At 38.5% G+C, this 14,273-nt stretch overlaps 1 protein-coding gene and 1 pseudogene across 2 annotated transcripts in view; one reads left to right on the forward strand and one right to left on the reverse strand.

Annotated features, from left to right (window-relative positions):
- Positions 1-14,273, reverse strand: part of PHKA1 (phosphorylase kinase regulatory subunit alpha 1) — a gene marked incomplete at its 3' end in the record, with an annotated part of 280,015 nt that overhangs the window by 214,390 nt on the left and 51,352 nt on the right. Inside the window, exons 5-6 of the mRNA XM_081081650.1 lie at positions 11,800-11,882; positions 7,962-8,042 (exon numbers count right to left, since the gene is read on the reverse strand). Of these exons, the coding sequence (XP_080937776.1) occupies positions 7,962-8,042; positions 11,800-11,882 (164 nt within the window). The remainder of the gene's footprint in view (positions 1-7,961; positions 8,043-11,799; positions 11,883-14,273) is intronic.
- On the forward strand, positions 3,884-4,510 carry LOC308510963 (large ribosomal subunit protein eL15-like; annotated as a pseudogene). The gene has a single exon. The product of its transcript is annotated as a large ribosomal subunit protein eL15-like (transcript).

Raw genomic sequence — 14,273 nt, forward strand, 5'->3', positions numbered from 1 at the left:
AGAGAAACAATTCATCAAATACAATGGACATCCAGGTAACATGGGGATAGAGGAAGAGAAGGAAAATTATCTAAAAACCAGTCATGGAAGACTGTGACTTTATTGACAGAGAATTTAAGATTGCGGTTATAAAGAACCTCAACAAGATACAAGAGAACTCAGAAGGAAAGTTCAATGAGCTTTGGAATAAAATTAATGAACAAATGAATACTGTACCAAACAGATTGAAACTATAAAAAATAACCAAACAGAAATTCGGGGGCTCAAGAACTCAGTAAATGAGATGAGGACTGCATTCACCAGCACTGGAAACAGAACAGAACAGATAGAAAAGAGAATTAGTAAGCTCGAATATAGAAACCTAAAAATATCAATGGAGGGAAAAGAGAGAGAATTAAGGGTTTAAACAAATAAAAGAACTCTACAAGATCTATCTGTCTCCTTTAGAAAGAGCAATATGAGGATAATGGTTATACCAGAAGGTGAAGAGAAGAAAAATGGAACAGAGAGCCTACTAAAAGAAATAATTGATGAGAACTTCCAAAGCCTATGGAAAGAACTGGACTTTAGTATAGAGGACACCAATAAAACACCTAATCATATTGTATTAATGCAAAAAGACCTCTCCAAGACACATATTTTTCAAACTGTCAAAAATTAATGACAAAGAAAAAATTCTCAAAACAGCCAGGGGAAAAAAGACTAACCTACAAGGGAAACACCATTAGATAATAATCAGATTTTTTAGTAGAAACATTACAAGCCAGGAGACAGTAGAAGGAAATATTCAAAATATTGGGAGAGGAACCATCAGCCAAGGGTAATATATTCTGCAAAGATGTCCTTTAGATATGAAAGAAAACTAAATCCTTCCCCAGATGAATAACAGCTGAAATAATTTATCACTATAAGACCTGCATTACAAGAAATTTTGGAAGGAGCTCTTCTATAAGAAACAAAATAACAAAAATATTCAAAACTTTAAGATGACGAACAGACAGAAGCAGGAAATTGCAGCTCCACTTTAGAATAAGGTATTAAATACTTACTTAAAACATAAAAGTAAAAGGGGAAAAGGGACAATAAAAAATAAGTATACTACAATTTGTGCAAGTTGGTAATAAATGTACAGCATAAAAAAAGATAATTTTTGACAACAAAATCATAAAAGGGGAGGAGGAATTGAACTGAAATTGTACAGGTGAATAAAGATAAGAGGCAATTGGGAAAAAAAGGACTATTGTATACAAGGGTGGGCAAAAGTAGGTTTATAGTGTTCATATGGAAAATAATACAATAATTTATAATAATAAAAGGGTAATATGCTAATTAGACCAGACATCCTTCTGGACGTCATTCCAGATAAAGCCGGGGACAGAGGGAAGCCAGCCCGGGTCCCAGGTGCCTGCGGGAAGCCAGTGCAGCTGGGGGAAGGAAAGCCTACTCTTGCATGAATTTTGTGCACTGGGCCTCTAGTTAATAAATAATAATACAGAATAAACTTTGTTTCACATACTCACAGCTATAAACCTACTTTTGCCCACCCCTATATATGAGACATTTTACACAAACCTAATAGTACCCCCCCACACACACACACACAAAAATTCAGAGCTGGAACAAGACACATAAAAAGTGATGAAACAGAAAACAAATCGCAGAAAACCACCAAACTAAAATAGCAGAAAGAAACAGAAGTGTGGGGGAAAACAATGGAGATACAGAGCACCCAGAAAACAAAAGATAAAATGGCTATAGAAAATTCTCATATATCAATAATCACCCAAAATGTAAATGAACTGAACACACTGATTAAAAGGCACAGAGTGGTGGGATGGATTAACTAATAAGACCCAACTCTAATTTGCCTGCAAGAAATTCATCTCACCTCTAAAGACAAACAGGCTCAAAAAAGACTTAAATAAATAAAATCAGAAATGAAAGAAAAGTTACAACACCACGAGATACTGAGGATTATTCAAGAATACTATGAAAGTCTACATGCTAGCAGATTCAATAACCTAAAGGAAATCGATAAATTCATAGAAGTATACAACCTTCCTTGACTGAATCATGAAGAACTGGAAAACCTAACTAAACTGATAACTAGTAAGGAAATCGAAACTAATGAAAAACCTCCTGTGTTTAAAATAAAAATATATTTGTACCATAGAACAGAAATATGTAAAACTATGTAGACTGTAAACAGGAATTTTCATAGTTTTGACTTGTTTCTTTTTATTATTATTAATTTCAGAGAGGAAGGGAGAGGGAGAGAGAGAAAGAAACATCAGTAATGAGAAAGAATCATTGATCGGCTGCCTCCTGCTTGCCCCCTACTGGGGATCGAGCCCGCAACCTGGGCATGTGCCCTTGATCAGAATCGAACCCAGAACCCTTCAGTTTACAGGCTGACACTCTATCCATTGAGCCCAAATCAGATAGGGCTTGACTTGTTTCTTGATAAACTTGTTAAGACATTAGAGAAAGTTACACTTAATATAAATGAATCAATTAAACTGAATGAGACCTAAGAATTAGCCTTTGATTTTTAAATATTTGTTTTTATAAATCTTGTCAATAAAAATAACAAATTTAAAAAAATCTCCAACCCCCCTACCCACCAAAAAACACACACAGCACAGATGACTTCACTGGTGAATTCTACCAAACATTCAAGTACTTGATGCCAATCCTTCTCTACCTCTTCCAAAATAATTGAAGTAGAGAGAATACTCCCCAATACATTTTACAAGGCCAATATTACCTGGAAACCAAAACCAGGCAAGGACAACACACAAAAAGAAAATTACAGGCTAATATCGCTAATGAATATGGATGAAAAATTCTAAACAAAATACTGGCAAATCAAATACAAAAATAAATTAAATGGATCATACAATACAATCATGTGGGATTCATTCCATAGATACAAGGATGGTTAAGTATCCATGAATCAATTTGATACACGACATTTAAAAATAGAATATAAAAATCATATGACCATATGGATGCAGAAAAAGCCTTTGACAAGATACAGCATTCATTTATGATAAAAAAAATTCAATAAAATGGGTATAGAGGAAAGTACATCAATATAATAAATGCCATATATGAAAAAACCACAGCTAAATTATACTCAATGGTAAAAAAATGAAAACTTTTCCTCTAAGATCAGTAACAAGACAATGACACCCACTCTCATAACTGCTACTCAGCATAGTACTGGAAATCCCAGCCAGAGCAATTAGGCAAGAAAAATAAATAAAAGGCATCCAAATTGGTAATGAAAAAGTAAAACTGTCACTATTTTCAGATGACATGATCCTCTACATAGAAAACCTTAAAGACTGCACCAAAAGCTATTAGGAACAACAAGTAAATGATGTTGTAGGATAAAAAAATCAATGTACAAAAATCTGTTGAATTCCTTTATATGAACAATGAAGAGAATGAAGAAAACCCATTTACAATTGCAACAAAAAAATAAACTATCTAAGAATAAACTGAACAAAGGACGTGAAGACTACATGACATTGTTAAAAGAAATTGAAGACAAAGAAAGGGTAAGGTATTCCATGTTCATGGATTGGAAGAATTAACATTGCTAAGATGGCTATAATATCTAAAGCAATATACAGATTTAATGCAATCCTTACCTCAATCCCAATGTCATTTTTCATACAAATAGAACAACAATAACAATAAGAAAAACACCACAGTTTATATGGGACCACAAAAGATCCCAAATAGCCAACACAATCTTGAGAAAAAAAGAATCAAGGCAAAGGCATCACACTTCCTGACTTCAGTAATCAAAACAGTATGGCATTGGAGAAAGGCTCTTCCTTTCAGTCTGGCCACACCCATCAGGTAAGGCAAGATGGGCACTTACAAATACATCCAGGAGCTATGGAGAAAGATGCAGTCTTATGTAATACGCTTCCTTCTCAGGGTGTGCTGTTGGCACTGCCACCAGCTCTCTGAGTTCCACAGGGCCCCCCACCCAACCCAGACTAATAAAGCATACAGGTTGGGATACAAGGCCAAACAAAGTTATGTTATATATCAGATTTCTGTTAACTGTGGTGACCACAAACACCCTGTTCCTAAGAGTTCGACCTACAGCAAGCCATCATGGTGTTAACCAGCTAAAGTTTACTTGACGTCTTCAGTCTGATGCTGAGAGTGAGCTGGACACTGCTGTGGGGCTCTGAGCATCCTGAATTCTTACTGGGTTGGTGAAGATTCAACATACAAATTCTTTGAGGTTATCCTCATGGATCAATTCTATAAAGCTATCAGAAGGAATCCTGACACCCAAAACAGTCCACAAGCACAGGGAGATGAGAGGGCTGACATTCGCAGGCTCCAAAGCCGTGGCCTTGGAAAGGGCCACGAGTTCCACCACACTATTGGTGATTCTCCCTGTGCAGCTTGGAGAAATCACAATACTTCCAGCTCCACCTTTACTGCTAATATAAGTAATGTTTGTCAAATTCTTACCTAATAAACAATTTAGGGCAGTCATTTCTGCTTAAAAGTGTTCTTTAATTTGTTAAAACTAGTTGCCTGCATATTGTTTCGTGAATACATTATGAAATTATGAAAGTTAAAGTGCAATAACGTTTGAAGACTAAAAGTGATGGAGTATCTCGTTTGTCATAAGATAAACACTTTTGTCTTTGCTTTATCTTATTAGAGGGTTTAGTGGAGTCTTTAGTATTTAAAATGCTGTTTGGTATAATAGGCATAAAGTAAATTCTTTGAAAGAGGAGTGCAGAACTAGCCATGTAGATTTGTTGGTACATGTGATAGAACCTACAGCTTTATTGGGATAATGCAATGTTCTGCTGGTTCACTCTCGAAAGGCTGTTTTTTGGAGTTTGGCAAGGACAAACATTTTTAAATTGAAATTTGCTTGGAAATGTGAAAGATATCCTAATCTCATGGCCCTATGCAGAAAAATGAAAGTTAATTTGGGGGTTCACATTTTTAGATGAACCCAATATAACTGTTGCTTCTGAAAAGAGTAAAGTGTAGAAGAATGCCACCATTTTTTAGAATTGAACAATCCTGTTGCAAGACGGTTCTCTTAACATTAAACAGGCTGGTTTACCTAAACAAAATTGACTTGGTCTCTACCATACCATTGACCTTCACATAAAAGGTAGAGGCTCCTGGTTCAATCACATGACTTGCGGGATCTGTGGAATACTGAATTTCATCCAAAGAAGTGGTGATAATTATACTGGTATATATTTAAACTGATGAAAATTCGACATAGGGTAAATGAGAAGGGAATTACGTTTAGGTGTGTTGTGATAATTAGTAACCATTATGAACTCTCTAGCCACCTTAGAGGGGGGGAATATGATTGGCTTTATTTAAAAGTATTTCATTGCTTAGTCCAATCAGTCATACATTATTCTCATAAGGCTACTGAGGAAAGTCATGTAGCTGGTATAAACACAAGTTCATAGTTTCCAGTCTAACCCTATGCATTGTCTAGTTATTTTTCTCTTCCCCACTCAAAGTAGTCTCTTTTGTTTTATTTTTATTAAATATATTTTTATGGATTTCAGAGAGGAAGGGAGAGGGAGACAGAAATATCAATGATGAGAGAGAATCATTGATCGGCTGCCTCTTGCACCCTCACACTGGGTATTGAGCCCGCAACCCAGGCATGTGCCCTGACTGGAATCAAACTGTGATCTCTTAGTTCACAGGTCAATGCTCAACCACTAAGCCACACAGACTGGGCTGTTTTCTGTTTTCTTTTAAACAGAAAATAAGAACGCAAACTCCTTTTCTCATTTCAAAGTTACTACCGGTGTATGCAGTAATTAGATAAAAAAGAAACACTCAGTAGAACATTTTCTTGCCTAGTTGACAACATTAGTTGAATGCTGGTGGTTTTATTCCTTTGAAATTACACAGTTTTCTAATTATATGTTAACTAGAGGCCCAGTGCACAAAATTCATGCGGGGGGGGGGGGTATCCCTCAGCCCAGCCTGCACCCTCTCCAATCTGGGACCCCTTGAGGGATGTCCAACTGCCCGTTTAGGCCTGATCCCAGGCAGTCGGACATCCCTCTCACAATCCAGGACTGCTGGCTCCCAACTGCTCGCCTGCCTGCCTGCCTGATTGCCCCTAACCACTCTGCCTGCCAGCCTGATCACCCCCTAACCACTATCCTGCCAACCTGATCGACACCTAACTGCTCCCCTGCTGGCCTGATTGCCCCTAACTGCCCTCCCCTGCCAGCCTTGTCACTCCTAACTGCCCTCCCCTGCAGACCTGGTCGCCCCCAACTGCCCTCCCCTGCAGGCCTGGTCACCCCCAACTGCCCTCCCCTGCTGGCCATCTTGTGGTAGCCATCTTGTGTCCACATGGGGGAGGCCATCTTTGACCACATGGGGGAGGCTATCTTGTGTGTTGGAGTGATGGTCAATTTGCATATTACTTCTTTATTATATAGGATGCCACATGACAAAATGCCCTGATCCCTAATGCCCAAGGTTCAATTTAATGTATATACCCAAAACCCCATGCATTTGTGGTCTTTCTTATGGTGCTTGAAGTAAAACAGTCTATCCTCTGAAAGTCTATCTATGTTGTTCTTTAGGCATTTTATCTTTTCTCAAATTGTTGAAGGATGCTGGTTTGTTTCATCGTTTTTGTATTTGAGTTCAATGTATGTCCTAACCTGATAGTGATGGGGAATATAAGACATTTTTGGGGGGCAAGCAATCTGAATCTGTGCCAGTAACCTAATGTACATTCTTGATAGCCTTTAATTAAGTCACTGCCCCTTTCTTAACAATCTGGTCTAGCAATACCTATTTACCTAAATACTCCCATTTTACAGAGGCCATAAAACATGAATCATACACAGCCCCCGGAGTGGGTTATCAGCGTTGGTGCCAGGCCAGGCCTTTGGGTGTGGTCTCACGTCCCCCATCCGGGCTTTTTGCAAAGCCCACAAATGGTTCGGAAGCCTGATCCATATTTGAGGGACAAAGAAACCAAAGGGTGTAAAGGAAAAGCTTCCTCCATATTCACTCACTCAGCGATTTGGAGAACTGACCTCCTGAGTCACTGTACTAGTACATTTGAAACATCTGAAAATAAATGGGTTTATCCTAGACCTCTGAGTACTCCCTGTGTATTTTTCGGTCTCCTGGTAAATTATGTAACAACAGAGGCAATGTATTATTGTGTAGCCAGGGTTTTCTGGAGAAGTTGAATTTTAAGAATTGTATTTCAGATCTTATATAAAATTTGTTCCTTAATAAAAAAATACAAAAAATACAGTATGGTATTAGCAGAAAAACAGACACAGACCAATGGAACAGAATTGAAAGACCAGAAATAAAGCCACAAATGTATGACAATTTTCAGAGGGAAGGTGGGGGATAGGGCAGGAAGAGATTAACCAAAGAACTTATATGCATAACCCATGGACACAGACAACAGTGCAGTGAAGGCCTAGGAGGCGTTAGGAGTGGGGAGGAGATGGTCAGTGGGGGGAAATTGGGGATATTTATAATACTTTCAACAATAAATATTTTAAAAAACAAAACAACAATAAAGAGAAATGGTTCCATGATATCAAGCTTTGTCAAATGGTGTACAGAAGTACCAAAGACCTCCTTATTTTTGTTTTTGGAATGGTAGAGATAATGAGTTTAGTTTAAGATATGTTCTCTTAGGTCCTTGTAGGGTATGTAAGCAGAGATATGCTACAAAACTAGTTTGTATATATAAATCTGGAGCTTATGAAAGATGTCCTCACCTACATGTTCACAGTTCTATAGTAGAATCTGCATTTTACCTGTGGTTTAAAAGAACAATCAATTTGACGATGGTCCATATTCATGTTAAGCCTTTATCTAGTGCAAAGTTGTAACAGACTTCCTTACCCCATACCTGGGACAAACAAAGCAAGGAAAATTACCTTTGCCATTCCAACTGAACTGGCATTCAATTCTGAGATGCCTTGGTTGGTCTTGTCTCCACGTTCCCATATACCAAAGTCCTGCCATAAAATAACCAACATAACATTAGCAAGTCATCACTACTAAATACTCACTAGATCAGTGATGGCGAACCTTTTGAGCTCGGCGTGTCAGCATTTTGAAAAACCCTAACTTAACTCTGGTGCCGTGACACATATAGAAATTTTTTGATATTTGCAACCACAGTAAAACAAAGACTTATATTTTCAATATTTATTTTATATACTTAAATGTCATTTAACAAAGAAAAATCAACCAAAAAAAAATGAGTTCGCGTGTCACCTCTGACATGCGGGTCATAGGTTCGCCATCACTGCACTAGATGCACAACCCTTGAATAAAAGGCATGCATAGTAGTTAATTTGACATATTTATGTGTACCCACAATGCTTATTAAGGATATACCCCATAGGTATTTTCCCAGTAACTTTAAATTTTTGTGGGGCTTCCAAGAAGTTGGTGGACTCCTGAACAGTTGATTAGTACTAAGAACTACAGTTCAGTTCATCTGGTGAGGTATTTCTCAAAATTTTCCATCAAAGCAGATACCCAAGGAGCCTAAACCACACCCTGGTACTTTATTTTAAATATCCATTCTAATTTTACTCTATATTGGCATTGAAAATGTACTATGCACTAACCTACGCACTTTACACTATTATCTTCCTTAATGATTACATTTTATAGATGACAAAACTGAGCTGCAAAGAGAGGTTAAGTGACTCACCCAAGGATATACAGCTAATAAGTTACAGAGCTAGGATTACAGTTCAAGTACTCTCACTCCAAAGCTTACTTTCTTAACCATTACTCTATACGGACCCCTGATAATCTAAAGATAACAGTTAAAATTAATTTTAACAAACTTTATTTTGAAATAACTTTAGACTTCCAGAGAAGTTACAAAAATAGTACAGTGAGTTCCATATACCTTTACCTCAGCTTTCCTTAATGTTAACACCTGACATAACCATAGCACAACTGTCAAAACTAAGAAATTAATGTCAGAACAACACTAGTTTACTTCTTCACTGCACCCTAAATTGGGGATTTCCATTGCTGTTAAATTGGTTCCAAGATCATCAGCTGACAGCATTCATTAGTGTGAGTCCTGCCAGCAACAATTATTAGTGGTGTTTTAGTGGTGATTTTCTAGTTCCTTCATTACCTCTGCAATTTGTCACTAAGGAAGAGCTATCATTTCTCCCCCATTTCTATATTCAGTTGTTTATTTATATCAGTAGGAAATTATGGATATTTAGGTTCTTCTCTAGGTTGTAATAAAATGATATTATTTTGTTGCTCGACTTGTTCCAACTTTGGCCTTAGGGTGTTCTTCCAGGTTTGACATGCCCCATTCTTTTTGAACACTTCCTCACTTCTTTCACTACATGATGTTCCAGTCTCATCTTGTATTTTTCATATATCAGCCCAGGAACTGACCACCTCCGTATGGAATCCTGTTTTCTTTTACTAGAGAATGATAGTTACAATCCAAGACTTGAACAATGGTGCTCATTGTCACAATGGTGTCATTGCTTCTAGGCCCTCTCACTAAACAGAACTTGAACATACCCATGTGCATACATACATGTACATACAAACACACATACACACAATATACTTTACACACCTGTATTTATTTCCATATGTATCTTAAATTACTTTTCATGTCAGATCTCTGAGTTAAAGCTTTAGGAAGGTAAGCCATATTTATCCCATGGCTAGTCTGACCTGCCCCCAAACTCAGCTGTACCCTTGTTTGTGCAGCAAAGATTAGACTCTCAGAAGGCACAAATATTAATTCTACTGCTGCAATCCTTAGCTGTAGTGGAGAGGCCAAAGAACCCTAATTTGTACCCAGGCCTATGATATTGGAAGGCAAAGTAATCAGTTAACAAATAATGTCTGTTTGCATCAAATATTGATAGGGGCAGAAATAGAATGTTGGGGAACCAGCTAGAATTGTAAGAAATATTAATCATGCTCTGTTAAATGTGATTGTTTTGTTCTGATTAAAGAAGGCTGCTGGCAGCTGAACTTGGGTCCTGGGAAGTCACCTGGAAATGCAGCCCATCCTCCCCATTTGGAGCTGCCTATTATCATGGAAAAATTAATAACTTTGCTGCAGAACCAGAATTGTCAGCCCTTTGAAGACTTCCAGCCCTTGTATATCACTAAGCCCTTTGAAGATCCCCAGCTCTCTGCTTACCTGTTAACTGCCCATTTGGCATACCCTTTGGCTACTTCCCAATGTAATCTTTTGTCCTTTTACCGAATATAAGCAGCTGGCTTATGGTGGGGTACAGAGCAGATTTTTGTGGATGACCACTGCTCTCCCCATACTGTTGGCAGTATTGGAATTGTGGATGAAAGGGACCACATGCTAACCTGACAAGCTCAGGGAAGGCCTGCATGGCAGTCTTGCAAACTCAGAGACCTAAAGTAACCACAAAGGATGGTCTGAAATCAAACTTTAACTAAAAGCAGTTATGGTGGGCAGTTACATCCTAGGCTGATATCTTCACTGACAAGGTCAATCTTTACCTTAACTGAGCCTATCTGTCTTTTTGCATCTATAATAACATATAGTTGAAATGTCTGGGTAACTTGTAACTTCCCTTTTTCCAGACCCCTTGGGACACAACCTAATGTGCTGGGCACCAGGACACATACCCAAACTACCTTCATTATTATCATGTTAATTGTTCCTGCACCCACCTAAGTATGTGTCTATCATTTTACTTTATATCCAATCCCAGGGGCTACCCCCTTTCACGCCCTCCCAACCACTTTGCTTTCTCCTGCCTCTCTAGTCTATCACCAATGGATTTCACGTAACCCACCTATGTCCCTTCCTTTGATTGCAATGTATAAATAAAGATGTAACCTGCCATTCTCCAGAGCATTATCTCACGTCATTGAGGTTCTGCTTCCTGGCATATGTCGACAGTCTGGCTCAAATAAACTCAGAAAAATTCTTTATAGGTTTCAATGGTTATTTTTATGTTAACAAAATAAACGCTCATATATGATTCAATCCTGCCTCTGCTTAATTGAGTCAAGTAGTAACATGCAGCACATGGAACCATTGATTGTCCAGTTATAGCATGTCTATGTTACACTTATCCTTCTGGAAAATATAGAGTGACAGGTTCCAGATTTACCCTCCCATCTAAAACAACTAAAAACAACTGAAAAACTAAATAATTAAGTTAAAAAACTGGATTATCTATGACATATCCATTTTCAATACAGTGAACATCATGTAATGAAGAACAGTGATCCCTGAGAGAAGAGATGTTAAATATTTTATGATTTAATATAAATTTATCTCATATAGTTATAAGAAAAAACAACTATTTTGTACTGTAAGTACTGAGTCAATGTCTACAGATACTATTATACACATAGAAATTTTATTTCTAAGTAGCTAACTGGCCCATAATACTCCCTAGCCATCTTGCTGCTGCTTAAAACCATAAGTCATTAAAATAAGGCTACAATTTATCCCCAGACTCCCAAATACATACCATCAGATATTCAGTTTGAAAGAAATGAAAACATAGCATCTTGACTCTCTTGCCTCTATAACTCCCTTGGGGAGAAGGTAAACAGAAGATGACAGAGCTTAGCAAAGAAAGAGACTGAAGATAATTTCTGCCAGAAGCCTTATAGATTGGTTCACTATGAGGTGCAGCTATAAGAGAAAGAATCGGTTGTCCAGAATTTTAAAATCACCATATGTTTAAAATGCATTACCAAATGAGTACTTACTGCAGTTTTATATGCAGCTTCAATGTAAAACACAAGGTTCTGGATGAAATTGACTTCATCTAGGCTGTGGATGATATGAAGTCCTGAGGAAAAAGAGAATAAAGATATAGAGCTGGTCAATGTGATACTGTTATAATTAATGCAGTGATTAATTAACAGGAAAGGAGCAAAGGGAAGGCTGGATAGTATGGACATGCCATTTGTGCCAGGAAGCTATCGCTTAACACTCTCCAGGTCTGTTCCCCACAAATCCTGGGGGAAGGGACTGGACAAAGAAAGAATAGAGGTATGCCCAGTAAAGTCTAAATGATGTAGAGAGGGTGCTTGATTGTCAGTCATACCTGGGAACAAGGCATCGGCCAGAATAGGTGTGTAGGCATGGCCACTGAAAGCAAGGGAAGATTTTTTATTTAACCTCCTAAACAAAGGGGATTCCTCTTGCTCTTTCTCCTGAGAAGGCTAAAAAGGGCTAATTCAAATGTAACCCTGATATTTTGGGGGCTAGCATTTGGAATCCATGCCAGCAAGCTAACCTATAATTAAGTCATTACCTCCTTCCCAGAAATTGGTCTTACAGAACCTGTTACAGAGGCCATAAAACTGTGAACAGTTCACTGCCCCTGGAGGGAGGGTTATTAATGCTGGTGCCTGGCCAAATCATCAGATATGGCCTGGAGACCACCAACACTTGGGGGCCTTCTTGAAAGGCCCACAAAAAGGACCAGAAGCATAATCCATATTTGTGGGACAAAAGACCACAGGGAGATATAAAAAGAAGCCCCCTGCATGTTTCAGTACTCAGATTTGGAAAGCTATTCCCTGAGTCTGATAGCGTAATTAAACAGTGTCCCTCCATTTCTTTAAAGCGTCGCTTGGTTTTCTTTGGTCTTCTGCAACACTCCCTTGTTAATAGCAACTTGACTGCTGGCTTGTAGGACTCTTAGGCTCTGCACTTGTCCACATGGCCCATAGCCATGTGGTTCCTAGACACAATGGACTAATGAATGGACTTTAACTAGCCTGATGTTACACTGGACTCAACTCCATTATGGAACAGAAACTCTGGACACTGGCTTTGCTTTTCGCTCTGCTGGAGCCCCAGATGCACCATTTCAAGGACTGGTTTCAGGGAAATGGTACTTTGGAAATGGAGGGATATAACTCCACGCAAATAAAAATCACTCATTCTCCCATGCAAGTCTTAGAAAATTCTTTTTCTCATGATGTTATAAGAACCTGAGCCCCAGTACCTAATGCGGAAAGGGATCCCCTACTTCCACCAGTGGACACCCTACTTCCACCAATAACAAATAACTACAGGCTTTACAGGCAGCCATAATGACTAAATGACCCTACTATTCCCAAGTAATCCTACTCTTCTTAGGTACTTTGATTCTTAAAAAATATCACAGATCAGTCATAGGCTAGTCTTCAACTAAGTGAGATACCAGCATATTTTAACATGGAAGAATTTTAACTGTTATTTGTAGGTATTAATAGGAAGTCTCAGACTCCTGATTCTATAGGTAACTAATTTATAATGTGCTTAAATGTACAAATCTAGGCATCTGGAAAAACATAAATCATAAAAGAACTGGAAAGAACCTACATACTGAGCAAGAAGTAGATAAACATTATGATTCTAAGGAAAACTTAAAACTATATTTTTTGGAGTAATAATGAGAATTGATCTAAATGTAAGCTATACAAAGATAGTATATCCTATATAATAAAAGCCTAATATGCAAATTGACTGAAGAGCAGAATGACTGCTTGGTGGAGGGCAGGGGCAGTGAGCAGCCGATGCCAGGCCAGCCAAGGCAGGTGCCAGCGGGCAGAGGGAGGGGATGGCAATCAGGTGGCAGCGACGACCGGGGGTTGTGGAGGGGTGATGGGGGGGCGGGGCCAGTTGCCTCCCACAGAGGAAGCCAGACTAAGCCATCAGTTGGACATCCCCCATAAGCTAACCAACTGTGAGAGGGCGCAGGCTGGGCTAAGGGACCCCTCCCCCCCGAGTGCATGAATTTTTGTGCACTGGACCTCTAGTATAAATATAAAATCTTCCCACACTTTCAGTGGCCATGCCTACACACCTATTCTGGCAGATGTCCTGTTCCCAGGTATGACTGATAGACAAGCACCCTCTCTACTGAATGGAGGGTTTTGCATGAATTATCTACTTAATTTTTACAACATCCCTAAGAGGTGGGTACTTCTGAGGCTTCGAGATGTTATTTGCCTAAGGTCATGTAACCAATAAATAGGACTGCATTAATTATCAACTTCTGCATCACTTTAGAGACAAAGATCCTACCAAAATGCCATACTGCTTTCCAATATGTACAGTACAATCCATTTTTGTTTAAAAAGTAACACTTTTCTCTCTTCCCCATCTCTTATTTTTAATGAGAGAAATACCAACAGGTATACAGTGAAAGTCTTCCACTTGAATCACATCACTTCCACTCTGCCAA

This window comes from Myotis nattereri (genome assembly GCF_964212035.1).
Source record: "Myotis nattereri genome assembly, chromosome: X".
NCBI classification, from domain to species: Eukaryota; Metazoa; Chordata; class Mammalia; order Chiroptera; family Vespertilionidae; genus Myotis; species Myotis nattereri.